We start from the raw sequence: 22,520 nt of genomic DNA, 5'->3' as shown, positions 1-22,520 counted from the left end.
GTGAGGACAAATGCGATATTTCTGGCTGCACAGGGGCACAAAATAGGGATGGCCACTGTCCCTGTTGTTATTTGTGTTGGCTATTGTGTTGCAGGCATCAAAGGAGTGGAAGAGTATTGAAAGGGAGGATAAGGAGCACAGGATGTTGTTCTATGCGGACGATCTGTTGATGTATGTCTCAGACCCGCTGGCGTGCATGGAGAAGATAATGGATCTGTTAGGGAAGTTCGGCACTTTTTCAGGGTACAAACTCAACATGTTAACGAGGGAGATATTTCTGGTGAATACCCAATGGAGAAGTGCTAACTTGGGAGCCCTGCCCTTCAAGCTGGTCAAAACAAGGTGTAGGTATCTGGGGTTTCAGGTGGCTCATGGTTGGTCTACAATGCACAAGGGGAACTATGCCAATTTAGTGGAGGGGGTGAGAGGGGACGTAAAGAGGTGGGAAGCCCTCCCGTTGGTGGGGAGAGTGCAGACCACAAAGATGAACATTCTCCCTCGGTTTTGGTTTGTATTTCAGTCCCACCCGATATTCCTCCCCAAGGCATTTTTTCCAGGGTGGATAAGTTAATCTCAACCATCAGCAGGGGCTGTTTAGCTCAGGGCTAAATCGCTGGCTTTGAAAGCAGACCAAGGCAGGCCAGCAGCACGGTTCAATTCCCGTAACAGCCTCCCCGAACAGGCGCCGGAATGTGGTGACTAGGGGCTTTTCACAGTAACTTCATTGAAGTCTACTTGTGACAATAAGCGATTTTCATTTCATTTTCATTTTTTCATGAGCGCGGTCAAGACACCCAGGATTTGGTGGGCTTTATTTTTTTATTTAAAAATAAATAAATTTAGAGTACCGAATTCATTTTTCCAATTAAGGGGCAATTTAGCGTGGCCAATCCGCCTAGCCTGCACATCTTTTGGGTTGTGGGGGCGACACCCACGCAAACACGGGGAGAATGTGCAAATTCCACATGGACAGTGACCCAGAGCCGGGATCGAACCTGGGACCTCGGCGCCGTGAGGCTGCAGTGCTAACCCACTGCGACACCATGCTGCCCTTTGGAGAGCTTTCTTGCAGAGGGGACGCCGTGTGCTTCCAAATATGTTACATTATTACTGGGCTGCAAATGTATAAAAGGCGATGGTGGGAGGAGGTGGGGTCGGAGTGGGTATGGATGAAGGAGGTCTCCTCTCTGGGGGCATGCTTAAGAGCTTTAACGTTGGCCCCTTATCCGTTCTCACCGGCTCGGTATACAATGAGCCAGGTTGGAGGAGTTGCGAGGCCGATACTAGTTGCTGAGGGAAAGTGAATTCAGATACATGCAGGTGCGGAATTTTGCAAGAAAGGAGATCCCTTCATTCCCTCAGCTGCCGAGTCATACCCTACTGGATTGGGTTATCAGATAATGAGTTGGGGAAAGGGAGGATTGTGGATATTTATAGGTGGCTACTGGAAACTGGGAAGGCGGCATTAGAGGAAATAAAGGGGTGGTGGTGCCTGGAGTGAAATTCTGTCACAACTTCTTTGAGTGCCAGGATTAGCCTGATATAGTTCAAGATGGTCCATAGAGCTCATATGATACAGGTAGATGAATATGGGCCAGGATTCTCCCCTACCCGGCGGGGCAGGGGGTCCTGGCAGGAACCATTCCGGTGTTGGGCCGCCCCAAAGGTGCGGATTACTCCGCGCCGGAGTGGTTTCCGCTCCACCGGCTGGCGTGGAAGGCCTTTGGCGCCATGCCAGCCGGGGCCGAAAGGACCTTGCCGGCCGGTGGAAGTCTGCGCATGCGCGGGAGCGTCAGCGACTGCTGACATCATCCCCGCGCATGCGCAGGGGGGGGTATCTCTTACGCGTCGGCCATGGTGAAGGCTGTGGCTGAGGCGGAGGGAAAAGAGTGCCCCCATGACACAGGCCCGCCGCGGATCGGTGGGACCAGATCGCGGGCCAGGCCACCGTGAGGGCACCCCCCCAGGACCCCGGAGCCCGCCCGCGCCACCGGTAAGAGAGGTGGTTTGATTCTCGCCAGCGGGGCAGGCATTCCAGCAGCGGGACTTTGGCCCATCGCGGGCCGGTGTATCGCCGGAGGGGGCCCGCCGACCGGCGCGGCGTGATTCCTGCCCCCACCGAATATCCGGTGCCGGAGTATTCGGCAACCGGCGGGGACGCGATTCACGCAAGCCCCCGGCGATTCTCCGACCCGGCGGGGGGTCGGAGAATCCCGCCCATTGTCTCCTCCGAGGTGTAGAATAAATGTAAGAGGTGTGCAAGGGTGCAGGTGAATCACGTACAAATGTTCTGGTCCTACCCGAATCTAGTAGAATTTTGGACATTTGATTTTTGAGACATGGTCGGAGATAGGAGGGGTGATGGTGGAGCTGTGCCCGCTGGTGATGATTATTGGGGTTTCAGAGATACCGGAGCTACTGGTGGGGAGGGGGCTGACGTTGTGGCCTCCTCCTCCCTGATTACTCGGCTGCGAATTCTGCTAGGGTGGAGGTCGGCGGCGCACCAAAGATTTCGGCGTGGCTAGAGGACAAGGAGGAATATCTGCAATTGGAGAAAAATAAGTTTGCTCTTCGAGGGCCAGAGGAGAGATTTTGGTTTGACGGAGGCTGTTGATATCTGTATTCAAAGATTTGTTTGTAGCCGGTAGGGTTATTGGGGGGGGGGGTTACTTTGCGGGGAGGGTTAAGTTGCGAAAGGCTTAAAAAGAGCAAAAATGACAAACTGTACTTTAGCAGTTTTTTGAATGGTTGTGAAATTTTTTGTTATGTTTGGAATAAAATATATTTTTAAAAAGTATTTTTTTCATAATTCCTCTTCACTTCTCCAATATGCCTTTTTACCGCTTCTCTGACCCTTCCGTATTCCTTTTGGTTCTCAACTGTATTTTCTACCTGACACCTGTCATAAGCACACTTTTTCTTCTTTATCTTAATTTCTACCTCCTTTTTCATTCAGGGAGCTCAGGATTTGTTTGCCCTACCATTGCCATTTGAGGGAATATATCTTGATTGCCTGATTCATTTCTTTTTGAAGGTAACCCATTGTTCAGCTATAGATTTTACGCCAAACTTCTGTTCCAGTCTGTCTGGCTCAGCTCCATTCTTGCCCTATTGAAGTCGGCACTCTCCTAGTTACTTATTCTTACTTTGTATTGCCCATTGTTCTTTTCTACCATCATCCTAAACCTGATGATACAATGATTACTGTCTCCGCCATTGACATTGATCCTTGGTCCACCTCATTTCCAAGAACCAGTTCCAACAGTGCATCCTCCCTCTTTGGACTAGACACATACTGCTGGAAACAGTTTTCTTGAACACAAGCTAGTTTGCCCCTCTCCACCCTTTACAACTACCACTGTCCCAGTCTACATCCGGGTAATTAAAGTCCCCTTTTATAACTATTCTATAATGTTTGCATCTCCCTGTAATTTTGCTGCAGATTTGTTCCTCTGCATTTTTCCCATTCGTTGGTGGTCTACAGACTACACCGAGCAACGTAATTGTGCCCTTTTTGTTTCTTAGCTCGAGCCAAATTGATTCTGTCCTTGAAATCTCTCATGACACCCTCTTTCTCCAGCACTATATTGCTCTCCTTAATCACCCTTTGTTCTCTTCTTCCTTTCCTATCTTTTCTGAACACCTTATACCCTGGATTATTTAACACCCTCAGTCCTGCCCTTCCTTGAGCTAGGTATTAGTTATCACCACAACATTATATTTCCACATGGCAATCTACGCCTGTAACTCCCTAATATTATTCACTATACTCCATGTATTCATATACATGCACAGTAACCCTAATTTGGATTCCATTACATTTTCCTTCACTCCAACTCCATATATTAACTTACTATTTTCATAAAATATAGAATTTACAGTGCAGAAGGAGACCATTCGGCCCATCGAATCTGCACCAACCCTTGGAAAGAGCACCCTACCTAATCCCGCGCCGCCATCCTATCCCCGTAACCAATTAACCCCACCTAACCTTCTTTTGGACACAAAGGCAATTTAGCATGGCCAATCCACCTAACCTGCACATCTTTGGACTGTGGGAGGAAACCGGAGCACCCGGAGGGAATTCACGCAGACACGAGGAGAACGTGCAGACTCCGCACAGACAGTGACCCAAGCCGGGAATTGAACCTGGGACCCTGGAGCTGTGATGCAACTGTGCTAACCACTATGTTACCGTGCTGCCATATTTTCTATACAAGTGCTATCTGTCTCTCCCAGTATTTTGTGTATCCTGGTATTCCTCTCTGATATTCTCTCTCAGCTTCCACACCCCTACCGGGAAATCTCTCCAACTAGCAAAACACTCTCGTAAGGAACTCAGTCCCATCTCTGTTCAATTGCACACTGTCCGGCTTGTAAAGGTGCCAGTTCCACAGAACTTGTCCCAGTGCTCCAGGAATCTAAAGTCCTTCGTCCTGCACCACTTTTTCAGCCACGCAATCCACAGAACCAAGGAATTCCTACATTGCAGAAGGAGGCCATTCGGCCCATCGAGTCTGAAAGAGCACCCTACAAACGTCCACTCCCCCGCCCTATCCCCATAACCCCACCTAACCTGCACATCCCTGGACATTAAGGGGCAATTTTAGCATGACCAGTTCACCTAACCTGCACATCTTTGGACTTTCAACTGCCTTTTCCTCCTTTTTCTGTACTCACTTGCACATGGCTCTGGGAGTATCCCATAGATTACTACCTTTGAGGTCCTGTTTGCAAATGTCTACCTAGCTCCCTAAATTCAGATTGCAGGACCACAACCCCCTTTTTACCCAAGTCATTAGTACCAACGTGGACATCTGGTTGTTCACCCTCCCCCTGAAGAGTATCCTGCAGCCACTCGGTGGCGTCCTTGATGCTGGCACCAGGGAGGCAACATATCATCCTGGAATCATGCCTACAGGCACAGAGGACCTGTTTGTTACCTTAGCTAATGAATTTCCTACCACTATTTCGGAGAAATAGTGGATGCTTTGGTTGTCAACTTCCAAAATTCTGTAGATCCTGGAACAGTCCTGGTAGATTGGAGGTTAGAAAATGTAAGCACAGTTTTTAAGAAAGGAGGGAGGGAGAAAACATGGAATTAAGATTGTTTAGCCTAACATCAGTTGTAGGGAAAATGCTGGAGTCTATGATAAAGGATGTGATAACGGGACACTTAGAACATGTCAATGGGATGACACAAAGTCAACACAAATTTAGAAAAGAGAAATCATGTTTGACAAACAAACTGGGGTTTTTGATGATGTAACTAGATAAGGGAGAACCAGTAGATGTGGTGTATTTAGATTTTCACAAAGCTTTTGATAACCGTCAGTGTTTAGCATTAAAGCACATGGGATTGGGGTTAATATATTGATATGGATTGAGAACTGGTTCACAGACAGAAAACATAGAATAGGTATAAATGAGTCTTTTTCAGAGTGGCAGGCGGAGATTAGTGGGGTACTGCAGGGATCAGTATCTGGATGCCAGATATTCACAACATTTATCAATGATTTTGATGAGGGAGCCAAATGTAATATTTCCAAGTGTTGATGGCAAGAAATTAGGTGGGAATGTGAGTGGTGGGGAGGATGATAAGAGGTTTCAAGGTGATTTAGACAAGTTGTGTGAGAGGCAAATACATGGCAGATGTAGTACAACGTGGATAAATGTTAAGTTACCAATTTCGGTACGAACAACAGAATGGCAGAATATTATTAAAATAGTGATAGGGTGAGAAATGTTGATGTACAAAGAGAGCTGGGTGTCCTGGGTGCACCAATCACTGAAAACAAACATGAGGGTGCGGCAAGCAGTTAGGAAGGCAAATGCTATGTTGGCCTTTATTGCAAGAGGATTTGAGTACAGGAGCAAGGATATCTTACTGCAGATGTACAAGACCTTGGTGAGACCATAACTGGAGTTTGATCTCCTTAGCTAAGAAAGAATATACTTGAAATAGAGGGAATGCAGAAGGTTCACCAGACTGATTCTTGGGGTGTCAGGATTGCTGTATGAGGAGAGATTGGGTCGACTAGGCCGGTATTCACTGCAGTTTAGAAGAATGCAAGGTGACCTAATTGAAACATATAAAATTCCGACAGGGATGGACAGACTGGATGCATGGATTATGTTCCCTCTGGCTGGAAGGGGGCGTCTTGAACAAGGGGATCACAATCTCAGGATGTTGGTGGGCCATTAGGACAGAGATAGGAACAAAGAAAAGTACAGCACAGGAACAGGTCCTTCGGCCCTCCAAGCCTGCGCCGACCATGTTGCCCATCTAAACTAAAATCTTCTACACTTCTGGGGTCCGTATCCCTCTATTCCCATCCTATTCATGTATTTGTCAAGATGTCCCTTAAACAGGGGCATCTTGACAATTGAACAGAGATTAGGAGAACTTTCTTTACTCAGATGGTGGTGAAGCTGTGGAATTCTCTATGACAGAAGCGTGTGGAGGCCAAGTCACTGAATATATTTAAGAAGGAAATAGATTTCCAGATACTAAAGCCTCAAGTGGTATGGGGAGAGAGTAGGAATAAGGTGTTGTGATGGAGGATCTTTATGATCATACTGAATGGCAGAGCAGGCTTGAGGGGCCAAATGGCCTACTCCTGCTCCTATTTTCTACTTGCATGTGTGAGGGGTGAGTGTGAGAGGAGAGAGCCAGTGTGAAAAGGGAGAGTGTGAATGTGTATGTGAGTGTGTGTGTGTGTCTGCCCATTCCCAGACTCAGGGTTCTCATTCACCCTCACTCCACACAATAACACACACTCATGTGGCAAGAGTGAGTGCATGAGCACCCTGAAGCTGGGATAAGGCAGGCACACACAATCTCACACCCTATTGGCCATCTTTATTTATTACTCATTGTTTTAAATTATTGACTTATTGCTTTGACATTGTTTCTTTTTGTTCAGCAAGTTGTTTCTTTTCATATGTCAACTTGTTTTTGAAATTCATGTTTAATATTCTGCCAAACCATATCTTTCTGAAATTTGCTCATTGGCCGCTTCAGTGAGAAAGAAATTGAAATGCGCTCCCCTTGGACAAGCCTGTGCAATATAATTACAAGTTGTTATTGATGTAGAAAGGTACTTCACAGAGGCATAATCTAACACAAATGGACTCTGAGCCAATAAAGGAGATATTAGGAGAGGATTATGGAAAGCATAACAATTGTTCATCAGATATGCTCAAGACTCATTAAAACTTTGGACTTGAACTCATGAGTCATACTTGGACATTGAATGTAACTATGTTATATACTGTTATCGTTATAACTTATGAGAAACTCCGCTAATGCTGAGATATTGTAAAGTTTCATTGTGCTCACGATGGTTTAGAATTTCTAGAATTTTGTGATTTTCAGATTTTACCTGTGACATTTTTATCTTATTAAATTCCCCGTATATCCACTCTCCTGAACTATTGGTAGCACAGATGATTAACACAGGAGATATGGGGGTGGGGTGGGGGTAAAGGGAACCGTCAAGTTACAAAACATATGCCAATTTGGAACAAAAATGGGTCATGTTAGTATTTTTATACAAAGCCCTGAAAGGAATTTGTAAAAACGTACATGCTTGATGAAGAGCTCTGCCAAACGCTCTGGTTCCTGAAGGCATTTTTCCAGTTCTCCCTGGAAATAACTGAAAAGAAATAAGAAAGGTAATTATTCTGCAACTCTATCTCAGTGGGTTCATACTTTTCTTTTGAAAACTATAAATAGCTCAGCATGAAATCACTTAGGTTAACCACTTAGGAAAGTCGATTTAAAGTTCCACACGTTGATTACTCACTAAACACAACATGGTAGGGATTAAGGCCAAAAGTAACTTGCTCTAGGATAAAAAACAACAGGGCCTTGCGAGAGAGTTAATCTTATGGTGGCGGGGGATGTGGGTAAGCATGAGTGGAATGTCCCAGCGCTCAGTTTTGTAACCACTATTGTGACAATTTGTAATGATTTTGATTCAGAAACGCAATGCACAATTGGCGCTATTCAGATAAAAATATTTACACAAAGAGTTATGATGATTTGGATTGCAAAGGTGGTGGCAGCAAATTCAATATTCCATTTCAGATGGAAATTGGATAAATATTTAAACGGGAAAGAGTTTTCCAAGGCTAGAGAGAGAAAGCAGGAAGATAAGATAAAAGATAAGATAAATCGCTTATTGTCACAAGTAGGCTTCAAATGAAGTTACTGTGAAAAGCCCCTAGTCGCCACATTGGGGAGGCTGTTACGGGAATCGAACTGTGCTGCTGGCCTGTCTTGGTCTGCTTTCAAAGCCAGCGATTTAGCCCTGTGCTAAACAGCCCCATGTGGGGTTAATTGGATAGCTCTTTCAAAAAACCGGCACAATCACACTAAGTTGGGTAGATTTCTTCTGTGCTCTATCATTATATGATTCTGTACCAAAAAAGGAGGAACAGCCCAGTAATTGCAAAATGAATTGAACACGCTTTGTGAATTGACAGAAAAATGGCAGATCAAAATTTAAAGCAGACAGGTGGTACCACGGCTCGGAAGCAAAACAATGGGCAACACGCGCACTTTATGAATGTGTTCAGACCAAATCCATGTAGATAGAATAAACAAATAGAAAAGGAAATGGCGCAATTCTCACAGCGCATTCCATGCCATTAAACACTGGAGTTGAGATAAAGGAGAAGATATATAACACAGTTAAAAGGCATAATTAAGAAAACTGTAACTCATAAGGATCAAAATAATTAATGAAGTCAATATGATTGATGCATATCAGACTGCAACCAAGATATCTACTGAAATCAGTGGAAGCCAGTTGTTAACTACTAGTTATCTGTTTCTCGTCTGGAAACTGGTGGGCAGGAATTGTGACAGAATTATGGCAGGGCAAGGCAGGGTTTGCTGGTTGTGGTGAGAGGGCATGTAGGCTGCGACAATGGCCTTTAAAATCACTGTCACAATTTTTAGTAGGGCCTGTAAACGGGAGGTTAGCATGCTCGGTTGCCATATATAAGCTAATTATAGAACCCCATTTGAAATTTTCAGGTAAAATGGGTGGAGAATTCAGCACACACATTGAAGCTTGGTTGGTGATTAGATGGCTTACTCACATTTAGCCAAATCTGGGGCGAAATTCTCCGGTATCGGCGCGAAGTCCGCCGACTGGCGCCCAAAATGGCGCAAATCAGTTGGGCATCGCGCCGCCCCAAAGGAGCGGAATGCTCCGCATCCTGGGGGGGCCGAGCCCCAACCTTAAGGGGCTAGGCCCGCGCCGGACGAATTTCCGCCCCGCCAGCTGGCGGAAAAGCCTTTGGTGCCCCGCCAGCTGGCGCGGAAATGACATCTCCGGGCGGCGCATGCGCGGGTGCGTTAGTGGCCGCTGACGGCATTCCCGCACATGCGCAGTGGAGGGAGTTTCTTCTGCCTCCGCCATGTTGGAGGCCATGGCGAAGGCGGAAGGGAAAGAGTGCCCCACGGCACAGGCCCGCCCGCAGATCAGTGGGCCCAGATCGCGGGCCAGGCCACCGTGGGGGCACCCCCTGGGGCCAGATCGCCCCGCGCCCCCCCCAGGACCCTGGAGCCCGCCCGCGCCGCCTTGTCCCGCCGGTAAGGTAGGTGGTTTAATCTACGCCGGCGGGACAGGCGTAAATTAAACCATTCCATCAGGTCCAGGACAAGTCTCCTGGACCTGATGGAATGCATCCCAGAGTGCTAAAAGAGATGGCTAGGGAAATTGCAAATGCACTAGTGATAATTTACCAAAATTCACTAGACTCTGGGGTGGTCCCAGAGGATTGGAAATTAGCAAACGTGACACCACTGTTTAAAAAAGGAGGTAGGCAGAAAGCGGGTAATTATAGTCTAGTGAGCTTAACTTCGGTAGTAGGGAAGATGCTGGAATCTATCATCAAGGAAGAAATAGCGAGACATCTGGATGGAAATTGTCCCATTGGGCAGACGCAGCATGGGTTCATAAAGGGCAGGTTATGCCTAACTAATTTAGTGGAATTTTTTGAGGACATTAACAGTGCGGTAGATAACAGGGAGCCAATGGATGTGGTATATCTGGATTTCCAGAAAGCCTTTGACAAGGTGCCACACAAAAGGTTGCTGCATAAGATAAAGATGCATGGCATTAAGGGGAAAGTAGTAGCATGGATAGAGAATTGGTTAATTAATAGAAAGCAAAGAGTGGGGATTAATGGGTGTTTCTCTGGTTGGCAATCAGTAGCTAGTGGTGTCCCTCAGGGATCAGTGTTGGGCCCACAACTGTTCACAATTTACATAGATGATTTGGAGTTGGGGACCAAGGACAATGTGTCCAAGTTTGCAGACGACACTAAGATAAGTGGTAAAGCAAAAAGTGCAGAGGATACTGGAAGTCTGCAGAGGGATTTGGATAGGCTAAGTGAATGGGCAAGGGTCTGGCAGATGGAATACAATGTTGACAAATGTGAGGCTATCCATTTTAGTAGGAATAACAGCAAAAGGGATTATTATTTAAATGATAAAATATTAAAACATGCTGCTGTGCAGAGAGACCTGGGTGTGCTAGTGCATGAGTCGCAAAAAGTTGGTTTACAGGTGCAACAGGTGATTAAGAAGGTAAATGGGATTTTGTCCTTCATTGCTAGAGGGATGGAGTTTAAGACTCGGGAGGTTCTGCTGCAATTGTATAAGGTGTTAGTGAGGCCACACCTGGAGTATTGTGTTCAGTTTTGGTCTCCTTACTTGAGAAAGGACGTACTGGCACTGGAGGGTGTGCAGAGGAGATTCACTAGGTTAATCCCAGAGCTGAAGGGGTTGGATTACGAGGAGAGGTTGAGTAGACTGGGACTGCACTCGTTGGAATTTAGAAGGATGAGGGGGGATCTTATAGAAACATATAAGATTATGAAGGGAATAGACAGGATAGATGCGGGCAGGTTGTTTCCACTGGCGGGTGAAAGCAGAACTAGGGGGCATAGCCTCAAAATAATGGGAAGTAGATTTAGGGCTGAGTTTAGGAGGAACTTCTTCACCCAAAGGGTTGTGAATCTATGGAATTCCTTGCCCAGTGAAGCAGTAGAGGCTCCTTCATTAAATGTTTTTAAGATAAAGATAGATAGTGTTTTGAAGAATAAAGGGATTAAGGGTTATGGTGTTCGGGCTGGAAAGTGGAGCTGAGTCCACAAAAGATCAGCCATGATCTCATTGAATGGTGGAGCAGGCTCGAGGGGCCAGATGGCCTACTCCTGGTTCTTATGTTCTTAGCGGCGGGACTTCGGCCCATCCTTGCCAGAGAATCGCGGGGGGGGGGGGGGCGCCAACCGGCGCAACGCGATTCCCGCCCCCGCTGAATATCCGGTGCCGGAGAATTCGGCAACCGGCGGGGGCGGGATTCACGCCAGCCCCTGGCGATTCTCCGACCCGGCGGGGGGTCGGAGAATCTCGCCCCAGGTAACCAATTTAGCATGGGAGTCATTTGATTACCGACCCTCCTACAACCAGTAAGTTATTGCGGAATGCCTGCAGTTTGCCCATACCATTCAATGGAGGTTTGAACCTGAAAATGGTTTGAGCTTTCCGATGTTGGCTTTGCACTCATTTCTACTGAAAGTTGAAAATCTTGGCAAGAGAGTTGTTAGTCTAACAAGGAAAGGAGCAATGGTTGATTTAATTCAGGGAGCAATCTTCGATTATTTGAGGGTCACCGAACCACAACTTATGCTGTGATTTTATTAGAGGGCAGGGCGAGGAGGGTGGCCCCAAGTCTACCTCATCTGGAACAGGGATCACACCCCAAGACGTTGGCATTATTCTGAACCACACACCAGCCATCTAGCCAACTCAGCTAACCAGCCCCTCTGGGAAATTCAGTGGGGCAAACAACTGATGTGAAAATAGAAAAACAATTGAGCAATAGCCGTGTGGTTAAGAGTCCAGGATGACACGAATAGGTAACATAAATCAATTTATTTCAGAAAATGCAAACTCTTGACTTGCACTTTCAGCGCTAATCAACGAAGATGGCTGTCTACTCACCTACTGTGCCAGTCATAAATCTGGTGAATGTTTCCAAAAACTATCTTCTCTTTTCCTTTCATGTCATCAGGAACTCCTTTCTCTTCTACTTTTTTCATGAAACCCTAAAAATTTAAAAAATGTGCAGAAACTGTCAACCTCAGAACTTAAAATCGCTACAGCATATGTCAAGTCAGCAAATCGCAATTTTCATTTTCTTAATAAATATTTGAAGAATTCCACATGAATGATTCTACTTTGTGTAGTCCATAATAAAATGTGTAACCATTATTTAAGCAAGCAACAAAGTTAAATGCCAAAAGGTTGCCACTTTTATTGAAGGTTATCAATCTTGGGAACATGTTGCAAGGTCAAGCAGTGAGCATAGATTTACCGCAAGCTTTCAAAAAGGAGTTGGTCACATTCTTTTCTAGGTTATCACGACAGACAAATGATAGATGAAGTGTGCTTCATGTGCTCCTAACTCATTTTGATTGTTAAGGGGATGAGAAAATAAATTTCCACAATGATAATTTCCCAAAGGTTTTCTTTTAAAACTCTTTGTCTGTCCCAGGGGAATGTTAGTTGGTGGGGAATATTGGAGGACCTCGGTGCTTAGTTGTAATATGACTCTACAGGACAGGTTAGATGGGCATAATGGTCTCTCATAGAATCCCGACAGTGCAGAAGGAGGCCATTCGGCCCACCAGCTCTGCACTGACCCTTCGAAAGAGCACTCTACCTAGGCCCGCTCCCTACCCGCTCCTATAACCCTGCACGTTGATCATGGCCGATCCACCTACCCTGCACATCTTTGGACTGTGGGAGGAAACCGGAGCACCCGGAGGAAACCCACACAGCCACGGGGAGAATGTACAAATGCCACACAGACAGTCACCCAAGCCACGGGGAGAACGTACTAATACAACACAGACAGTCGAACCCGGGTCCCTGGCTCTGTGAGGCATCAGTGCTAACCACGGTGTCCCTGTGCCCCATCAGTTGCTATCCATTAGTTTCATATGTTCATAATCATCTAATTAATTTATTAAATACCCAGACTGATTCACAGTCCAGACTTACAATTTAAATCCATTGAAAACCATGAAGCTGTTAATATTGTTGAGATACACAAGTGAAGGGCCATTGTTTAGTAACTTGGAGCATATATTTTTTTGAAAAATATTTTTAATGGAATCTTTCACTTAATATCAAAACTTTGCAGAACAATATAAAAACAATAATAACCAAAACAATAACACAAACACACGTATCACAAGCTGCCACAGTGTGGTCCCGGTAATATCATTACCTTATATTATTTACATTCGTGTGCATCATGTATTTTTTTTAAAGTGTTCTCATTGGGCCATTTAACATTAAGTAATAAGAATTATACACAAATTAACATTCGTATTTACAATTACCGCTAGAACTCTTTACATTGTTTATAATTACATTCCCTTTGCTGGGGGCAGGGGGGGAAGGGGGGTGGAAGTGCTGTTCCCCCCTTGGTTTCTCAAGGGAGGTTAGGATGGTCCGCCTTCCCAGTTTATGGGATGGATCCATGCCCCATCTGTTATACACAAGCTCCTTTCCCAGTGGTGCTCCTTGCCCTCCCTTCCTATCTGCTCCCCCCCTCCCCCTGCCCCCCATAGTCAGTTGCTGTTTGTGAACAGGTCTGCAAAGAGGTTTGTGAACTTCTTCCACATGTTGTGGAATCTCTCCTCGGACCTGTTATCAAGAATTTAATTTTTTCTAGCTTCAGGAACTCTGCCAGGACTGAGAGTCACTCCGAGGCCCTGGGTGACACTACCGACTTCCAGCCTAGCAGTCATCTCTGGCTGGCAATCAGTGAGGCAAAGGCTAGAGCGTCTGGCCCCTTCCCTGTCTAGAGCTCTGGATGCTCTTACACCTATAAAATATGGGACCCACTTTAAGGGATGGTTCTTCAGTTGATTTTATTCATTTGGTACTAAAAGAGTTAACTGGAGTGAATTTTCTCCCCCAAAGCATTATTTTAATTTAAATAAGTTTCTGTTGAAGTTCCAATTTTTGTTACAGTGCCCCTTTAAGGGGTGTTAACTTGTTAATTTGTTACACTCAAAAGAATATAATAGGGGACAGCTGGGGTAGTAAAGGAATAAAAGGTCAATGTGAGCGGGCGGGTAAGTGGAGCTGAGTCCACAAAATCTTATTGAATGGTGGAGCAGGCTCGAGGGGCCAGATGGCCTACTCCTGCTCTTAGCAAATCAAATTAGCCACAATGCCATAGATGAATTATTCCTGGAGTGTATACGGGATGGTTTACTTGACCAATATGCGGAGGAATCAACTAGAGAGCAGGCCATCTTAGACTGGGTACTGTATAATGAGAAAGGAGTCATTGCCAATCTGGATGTGCAAGACCCCTTGGGAATGAGCAACCAAACATGATAGAATTTTTTCTCAAGATGGAAAGTGAAGTAGTTGATTCGGAGACTAGGCTGAATCTTAATAAAGGGAACTATGAAGATATTGAGGCGTGGGTTGGCTTTGATAGATTGGGGAGAGTTACTTAAAGGGATGATAGTGGCTAGACAATGGCAAACATTCAAGGAACGCATGGGGGAACTACAGCAACTGTTCATTCCTGCCTGGCACAAAAGCAAAGGGGATAAGAGGGCCAATCCATGGCTTACAAAGAAAATTATATACCAGTAAGCCTAAGAATCTGCATCCCAGAGTGCTTAAGGAGGTGGCTCTGGAAATAGTGGATGCATTGATGGTCATCTTCCGGGATTCTATAGACTCTGGAACTGTCCCTGCAGATTGGGGGGTAGCTCACGTCACTCCGATATTCAAAAAAGGAGGTAGAGAGAAAGCAGGGAATTATAGACCAGTAAGCCCAACACGGTAATGGGAAAAATTCTTGAATCCATTATCAAGGACTTTATAGCGGAACATTTAGAAAGCAGTGGCAGGATCAGTCAGAGTCAGCATGGATTTATGAAGGGAAAATCGTGCTTGACAGATCTGTTGGAATTCTTTGAAGATGTAACCAGTACAGTTGACAAGGGGGAGCCAGTCGATGTGGTTTATTTGGACTTTCAGAAGGCGTTTGACAAGTCCCGCATAAGAGATTATTGTGCAAAATTAAAGCGCATAGGATTGGGGGAAATGTACTGAGGTGGATAGAAAATTGGTTGGCAGAGAGGAAATAAAGAGTAGGGATTAATGGATCCTTTTCAAATTGGCAGGCAGTAACTAGTGGGGTGCCACAGGGATCGGTGCTGGGACCCCAGCTATTCACAATATATATTTATGATTTGGATGAGGGAACAAAATGTAACATCTCAAAGTTTGCAGATGATACCAAGTTAGGTGGGAGGGTGAACTGTGACGAGGATGCAGGGATCCTACAGCATGATCTGGACAGATTGGGCAAATCAATGGCAGATGCAGTATAATTTGGATAAGTGTGAGGTTATTCACTTTGGAAGCAAAAACAGGAAGACAGATTAGTACCTGAATGGTTGTAAATTGGGAGAGGGGAGTGTGCAGCGGGACCTGGGTGTCCTTGTGCACCAGCTGAAGGTAAGCATGCAGGTACAGCAGGCGGTAAAGAAGGCGAATGGTATGGTGGCCTACATTGCAAGAGGTTTTGAGTACAGAAGCAGGGATGTGTTGCTGCAATTATACAGGGTGTTGGTGAGGCCGCACCTGGGAGTATTGTGTGCAGTTTTGGTCTCCTTCTTGGAGGAAGGATATTCTTGCTGTCGAGGGAGTGCAGCGAAGGTTTACCAGACTGATTCAAGGGATGGCGGAAGAGATTGACGAGGTTGGGATTGTTCTCGTTGGAGTTCAGAAGGGTGGAGTTCAGAGACTTATAAAATTCTAACAGGACTAGACAGGGTAGATGCAGGGAAGATGTTACCAATGATAGGTGTGTCCAGAACCAGTGGCGGGATTCTCCGACCCCCCGCCGGGTCGGAGAATCGCCGGGGGCTGGCGTGAATCCCGCCCCCGCCGGTTGCCGAATTCTCCGGCACCGGATATTCGGCGGGGGTGGGAATCGAGCCGCGCCGGTTGGCGGGACCCCCCCCGGCGATTCTCCGGCCCGTGATGGGCCGAAGTCCCGCTGCTGGAATGCCTGTCCCGCCGGCGAGAAACAAACCACCTCTCTTACCGGCGGGACAAGGCGGCGTGGGCGGGCTCCGGGGTCCTGGGGGGGGCGCGGAGCGATCTGGCCCCGGGGGCTGCCCCCACGGTGGCCTGGCCCGCGATCGGGACCCACCGATCCGCGGGCGGACCTGTGCCGTGGGGGCACTCTTTTCCTTCCGCCTTCGCCATGGTCTCCACTATGGCGGAGGCGGAAGAGACCCCCTCCACTGCGCATGCGCGGGGATGCCGTGAGCGGCCGCTGACGCTCCCGTGCATGCGCCACACGGCAAAATCATTTCCGCGCCAGCTGGTGGAGCACCAAAGGCCTTTCCCGCCAGCTGGTGGGGTGGAAATCAGTCCGGCGCGGGCCTTAGCCCTCAAGGTGAGGGCTCGGCCCCTCAAGATGCGGAGAATTCCGCACCTTTGGGGTAGCGCGATGCCGGACTGATTTGCGCCGTTTTTCGCGCCGGTCGGCGGACATCGTGCCGATTGCGGAGAATCCCGCCCCAGGGGTCACAGTCTGAGGATTCAGGGTAAACCATTTCGGACAGAAATGAGGAGACATTTCTTCACCCAAAGAGTGGTGAGCCTGTGGAATTCATTACCACAGGAAGTAGTTGATGCTAAATCATTGAATATATTCAAGAGGCGGCTAGATAAAGCACTTGGGGAGAATGGGATCAAAGGCTATGGAGAGAGAACAGGATTAGGCTATTGAGTTGGATAATCAGCCATGATCGTGATGAATGGTGGAGCAGGCTCGAAGGGCCAAAAGGCCTCCTCCTGTTCCTATCTTCTATGTATCTAGTTCTTATGACACTGGGTGTGGGAAGGGAGAGCTACGAGATGGAACACAATTAATAAATTCCATCAGTAAAGAACAGCTGTGTGTCTTGGTTTTAATTTCACCAGCTAGCTTGGATCCCATTAACACTAACACGTTGGGGGAGCGTCACGTGATGTGAGCATGGGAGCGACTGCGTTTTCGCTATCTCCAGCTTTATTCGTCTTTTAACACTTCTGTTATCCGCTTGCACATTTTAAAAAGAATATTTTTATTCATTTTGTAACATTTTATACATGAAACAAAACAAACCCCAATAAAATGAATAACAAAAGAACCCCCCCTCAACCAAACAACTTGAAGAATAACCCACCACTCCCGACCTCCCTCCCGAACCCCCCTCCCGAAACCCCCCGCCTAGCAGTTGATGGTAACCAACTCTTTAAAGTGGAGAAGTAGACTCCATCTCTTATGTAACCCCCTCAGTCTCCCACCTCAAGAATAACTTCATCTTCTAAAGATAGAGGAACTCCATCAGCTCCCCCAGCCACACTGTGGCAGCCACACTGAGGCACAGGGCGAAGATGCTGACTTCTACCCCAACAGAACCCTCCTGTCAGCAATTAATGAGGCGAAGGCTAAAATATCTACACCCATCTGCAGCTCTGGCGCCCAGGATACTGGGCTCCAAGTCCAAGTGCAAGATCGCCTACATGGTGCTGAAAAAAGACCTCCAAAAGTTTTCTAACTTTGGGCAAGGTCAGAACGTATGTATGTGATTGGCTGGACCTCCCCCACACCGCTCGCAAGTATCCTCCACCCCTCAAACAACCGACTCATCCTTGACCTCGTCAGGTGCGCTGTGCACCACCTTTAGCTGTATTAACCCCAGTCTCACACACAAAGTTTAGGCATTCACCCACCGCCACACTTCACACCGCAACCCCTCCTCGACCTCCACCTCCAACTCTTCCTCCCACCTAGCCTTAACCCCCTCCAACAACGCCGTATTCTCCTCCAAAATCCTCCATAAATTGGCGAGATGAACCCCCCTGTTTAAGAAGGGAGGGAGGCAGAGACGGGAAATTATAGGCCGGTTGGCCTGACTTCGGTCATTGGTAAGATTTTAGAGTCCATTATTATAGACGAGATCGCGGAGTACTTGGAAGTGCATGATAAAATAGGACTGAGTCAGCACGACTTCGTCAAAGGGAGGACATGTCTGACAAACCTGTTGGAGTTCTTTTAGGAAGTAACAAGGAAGTTAGACAAAGGAGAACCAGTGGAGTGATTTATTTAGATTTCCAGAAGGCCTTTGACAAGGTGCCGCATAAGAGCCCATGGTGTTAAGGGCAAGATCCTGGCATGGATAGAGCTGACTGGCAGAAGGCAGAGAGTGGGGATACAGGATTCTTTTTCAGGATGGCAGCCGGTGACTAGTGGTGTGCCTCAGGGGTCGGTGCTGGGACCACAACTTTCACAATATACTTTAATGATCTGGAAGAAGGAACTGAAGGCACTATTGCTGAGTTTGCAGATGATACAAAGATCTGTAGAGGGACAGGTAGTATTGAGGAAGCAGGCGGGCTGCAGAAGGACTTGGACGGGCTAGGAGAGTGGGTAAAGAAGTGGCAAATGGAATGCAACGTGGAAAAGTGTGAGGTTACGCAATTTGAAAGGAGAAATGGAGGCATAGACTATTTTCTAAATGGAAAGATGATTAGGAAATTAGAAGCACAAAGGGACCTGGGAGTCCTTGTTCACGATTCTCTTAAGGTTAACGTGCAGGTTCAGTCAGCAGTTAAGGCAAATGCAATGTTAGCATTCATGTCGAGAGGGCTAGAATACAAGACCAGGGATGTACTTGAGGCTATATAAGGCTTTGGTCAGACCCCATTTGGAGTATTGTGAGCAGTTTTGGGCTCCGTATTCATGGATATATAATGTATATTCTAAAGGCTCAGAGTGCACTGATGCTGAGACATGTAGACCAATGAAAACATAAATTTGTATTCTGGTACCGATATGAGCCGGTGTAGCAATCACGGAGGCGCTGGAGAATTGGAGGGGAGTACAGAATGTAATAAGTATAACCTTAAATTCAGGGAAAATTATGACTGGGTGTCTGTTTCCCATCCAGTTCAAGGTTGTGAGCCCATATGATCCCAATGTTTGGGGCCCAACCCTGAGGGCAAAATGCTGCCTGATGTAACTGCCATCATTATACCAAATTAGCCCAATGCAATTGGTCTTCTTTAAAACAAGTCTAAGTGCCCTTTACAGTGAATATTATTAAACTCATCTCACTGATATACTAGTTAGATTGAATTCATCTTACCTCGACCACAACTCCCAAGTCTTGCACATAATCCCTCTCTGTTTGAACGAGTTCATCTAGGACATATCTGGAACAAGATAAAAGGATTATTTATGAATGTATTAAGAATTCTGTTTGCATAATATCCTTCTGTTAAGTTGGTTTTGTTCAATTGCAATGATCTGCAATACTGAATGTTGACAACAGGGAATGAAACATATCTTGTTCTATGAAGTACAACAATTTCTGGATCATATGAAGATGATTTGTAATCAATTCCTACCCGGCCTTAATATTTAAAAAAAATTAGGGAAAGCTTAAAAACATTTTGTTTAGAAAGCAGAACAATTGAGGAAATTGGAGTAAAAACAATATAACAAACACTGGAAAATTACAACAGCTCTATGAGTAAGAGAAAAGGCAGGTCAGTGTTTTTCGGTGAGGGGCAAAATTCACCGGTATCGGCGCGATGTCCGCCGACTGGCGCCCAAAACGCTCCGCATCTTTGGGGGCCGAGCCCCGACCTTAAGGGGCTAGGCCCGCGCCGGACGAATTTCCGCCCCGCCAGCTGGCGGAAAAGACCTTTGGTGCCCCGCCAGCTGGCGCGGAAATGACATCTCCGGGCGGCGCATGCGCGGGAGCGTGAGCGGCCGCTGACGGCATTCCCGCGCATGCGCAGTGGAGGGAGTCTCTTCCGCCTCCGCCATGGTGGAGACCGTGGCGAAGGCGGAAGGGAAAGAGTGCCCCCACGGCACAGGCCCGCCCGCGGATCGGTGGGCCCCGATCGCGGGCAAGGCCACCGTGGGGGCACCCCCCGGGGCCAGATCGCCCCGCGCCCCCCCCAGGACCCTGGAGCCCGCCCGCGCCGCCTTGTCCCGCCGGTAAGGTAGGTGGTTTAATCTACGCCGGTGGGACAGGCATTTTAACGGCGGGACTTTGGCCCATGTGGGCTGGAGAATCGCGGGGGGGGGGGGGGGGGGGGGGGGGGGCGCCAACCGGCGCCAGAGAATTCGGCAACCGGTGGGGGCGGGATTCACGCCAGCCCCCGGCGATTCTCCGACCCGGCGGGGGTCGGAGAATCTCGCCCAATTCTAACAATTACAGTTTTGTTTTTAATCTCCAGAGAATTTTGGAACAGATATTACAGCACACAATCCAGGCAAAGGATTCAGAGAACATCAAAACATCAGTGCTAAAGTGGTTTCATCAGTCATCTGAACGAAGATTGGTTCTCGGTTTTATAATCATTAGAAGAACCATGCTAACTTGCAGTGTTTCCCCCCCACAAAATAGGTTTTCCATTGATGATGGCTGATTCTTTTGATGTTCAATTTAGCAACACCACAAACTTCACGTCCTCAGTTGTCAGAGTGTTATCTCGCTGTGTTGGAAAGCAAGTCATATAAAATTCACTCCACTGTCGATTACAGTACAAGGTAGTCAATCAGAAATTGAGTGCCGGGTCACATGGAATCCATCCAACATGCATAAAAGATAAATTACCTTGGGGAAACTGATCATTATATCCTAGGCTAGCAATGCTTTTCAATCAGGCAACCTCACAGGTAATCTCTTTAATTAATATTTGAACAAACATTGCCAAAGTAGGAAACCTGGTCCAATAAGTGTGTAAGATCAAATATTAACACGGTGCTGCCAAAACGGTTTCAGAAGAACAGTCGCGTGCTGGTAATGTTATTGGATTGATAACCCAGAAGGCTGGACTAGAGATCCTGAGACATGAGTCCAAATCTCATCATGAGCAGCTGGGGGAATTTAAATTCAATTAAATAATAAACATGACATTTTAAAAATGCTAGATTCAGTAATGTTGATCATGAAGTTATTGGAGTGCTATAAGAATCCATCTGGTTCACATATGTCCTTCAGGTCTTCCTTACCTGGTCTGGCCTATCCCAGACCCATAGCAATGTGGTTGACTCTTAGCTGGAGACCAACCCCGGTTCAAAGGCAAATGTGGAGAGAATGCCAGGACAAGTACCGGGCCTAAATGGCCTGATGGAACTGCAGCACAGGACTACATGTATGCCAAATAGCACAAGCAGCATGCTGTTTACAGAACTAAGCAGTCCCAAAACTAATGGATTCGGTCAAAGTTTGCAATCCTGCCATAACCAATTGTGAATGTTGATGGACAGTCAAACAACTAAAGAGAGGAGGAGGCTCCCAAAATCATTTTATCCTCACAATGGTGGACCCCAGCACATCAGTGCAATAGACAAGGCTGAAGCATTTGCAACCGGAACGTGGAAATATTCACCATTCCCCATCCCCGGCCCTTCCCCAACCTGGACATGTTTACTCCCTTCCCCACCCCTGACAATGTTTATCCCCATCCCTGACAATGACAAACCCCTCATCGCCAACTAAATCCATCCCCTCCTTCAGCCCTGACAATATCCACCCACTCCCTCAGCCCTGACAATATCCAGCTCTCCCTCAGCCCTGACAATATCCACCCCCTCCCTCAGCCCCGACAATATCCACCCCCTCCCTCAGCCCCGACAATATCCACCCACTCCGTCAGCCCCGACTATATCCACCCCCTCCCTCAGCCCCGACTATATCTACCCCCTCACTCAGCCCCGACAATATCCACCCCCAACAATATCCACCCCTGCCCGACAATATCCACCCCCTCCCTCAGCCCTGACAATATCCACCCACTCCCTCAGCCCTGACAATATCCACCTCTCCCTCAGCCCTGACAATATCCACCCCGTCCCTCAGCCCCGACAATACCCACCCCTCCCTCAGCCCCGACAATATCCACCCCCTCCCTCAGCCCCGACAATATCCACCCCCTCCCCGACAATATCCACCCACTCACTCAGATCCGACACTATCCACTCCCTCCCTCAGCTACGACAAAATCCACCCCCTCCCTCAGCCCTGACAATATCCACCCCATCCCTCTGCCCCGGTGATATCCACCCATCCCTCAGCCCCGACAATATCCACCCCTCCCTCAGCCCCGACAATATCCACCCCCTCCCCGACAATATCCACCCACTCACTCAGATCCGACACTATCCACTCCCTCCCTCAGCTACGACAATATCCACCCCCTCCCTCTGCCCCGACAATATCCTCCCCCTCTCTCAGCCCCGACAATATCCACCCCTCCCTCAGCCCCGACTATATCCACCCCCTCCCTCTGCCCCGACAATATCCTCCGCCTCCCTCACCCCCGACATAATCCACCCCTTCCTCAGCCCCGACTAAAACCACCCCCTCCCTCAGCCCCGACA

The 22,520-nt window shown here is 47.3% G+C and overlaps 1 protein-coding gene across 4 annotated transcripts in view; it reads right to left on the bottom strand.

Annotated features, from left to right (window-relative positions):
* The window catches only part of kalrna (kalirin RhoGEF kinase a), a 1,210,365-nt gene that overhangs the window by 149,128 nt on the left and 1,038,717 nt on the right, over window positions 1-22,520 (bottom strand). For all 4 annotated transcript variants that reach the window (XM_072475613.1, XM_072475615.1, XM_072475625.1 and 1 more), the window contains 3 exons: window positions 19,270-19,336; window positions 12,026-12,129; window positions 7,589-7,658 (listed from right to left, as the gene is read on the bottom strand). In XM_072475613.1, coding sequence (XP_072331714.1) covers window positions 7,589-7,658; window positions 12,026-12,129; window positions 19,270-19,336 — 241 coding nt within the window. The remainder of the gene's footprint in view (window positions 1-7,588; window positions 7,659-12,025; window positions 12,130-19,269; window positions 19,337-22,520) is intronic.

The sequence above is a fragment of the Scyliorhinus torazame genome, chromosome 2 (assembly GCF_047496885.1).
Source record: "Scyliorhinus torazame isolate Kashiwa2021f chromosome 2, sScyTor2.1, whole genome shotgun sequence".
Taxonomy (NCBI): domain Eukaryota; kingdom Metazoa; phylum Chordata; class Chondrichthyes; order Carcharhiniformes; family Scyliorhinidae; genus Scyliorhinus; species Scyliorhinus torazame.
Note: the sequence above shows the minus strand (reverse complement) of the source record. Positions and strands in the feature narration are given on the sequence as shown.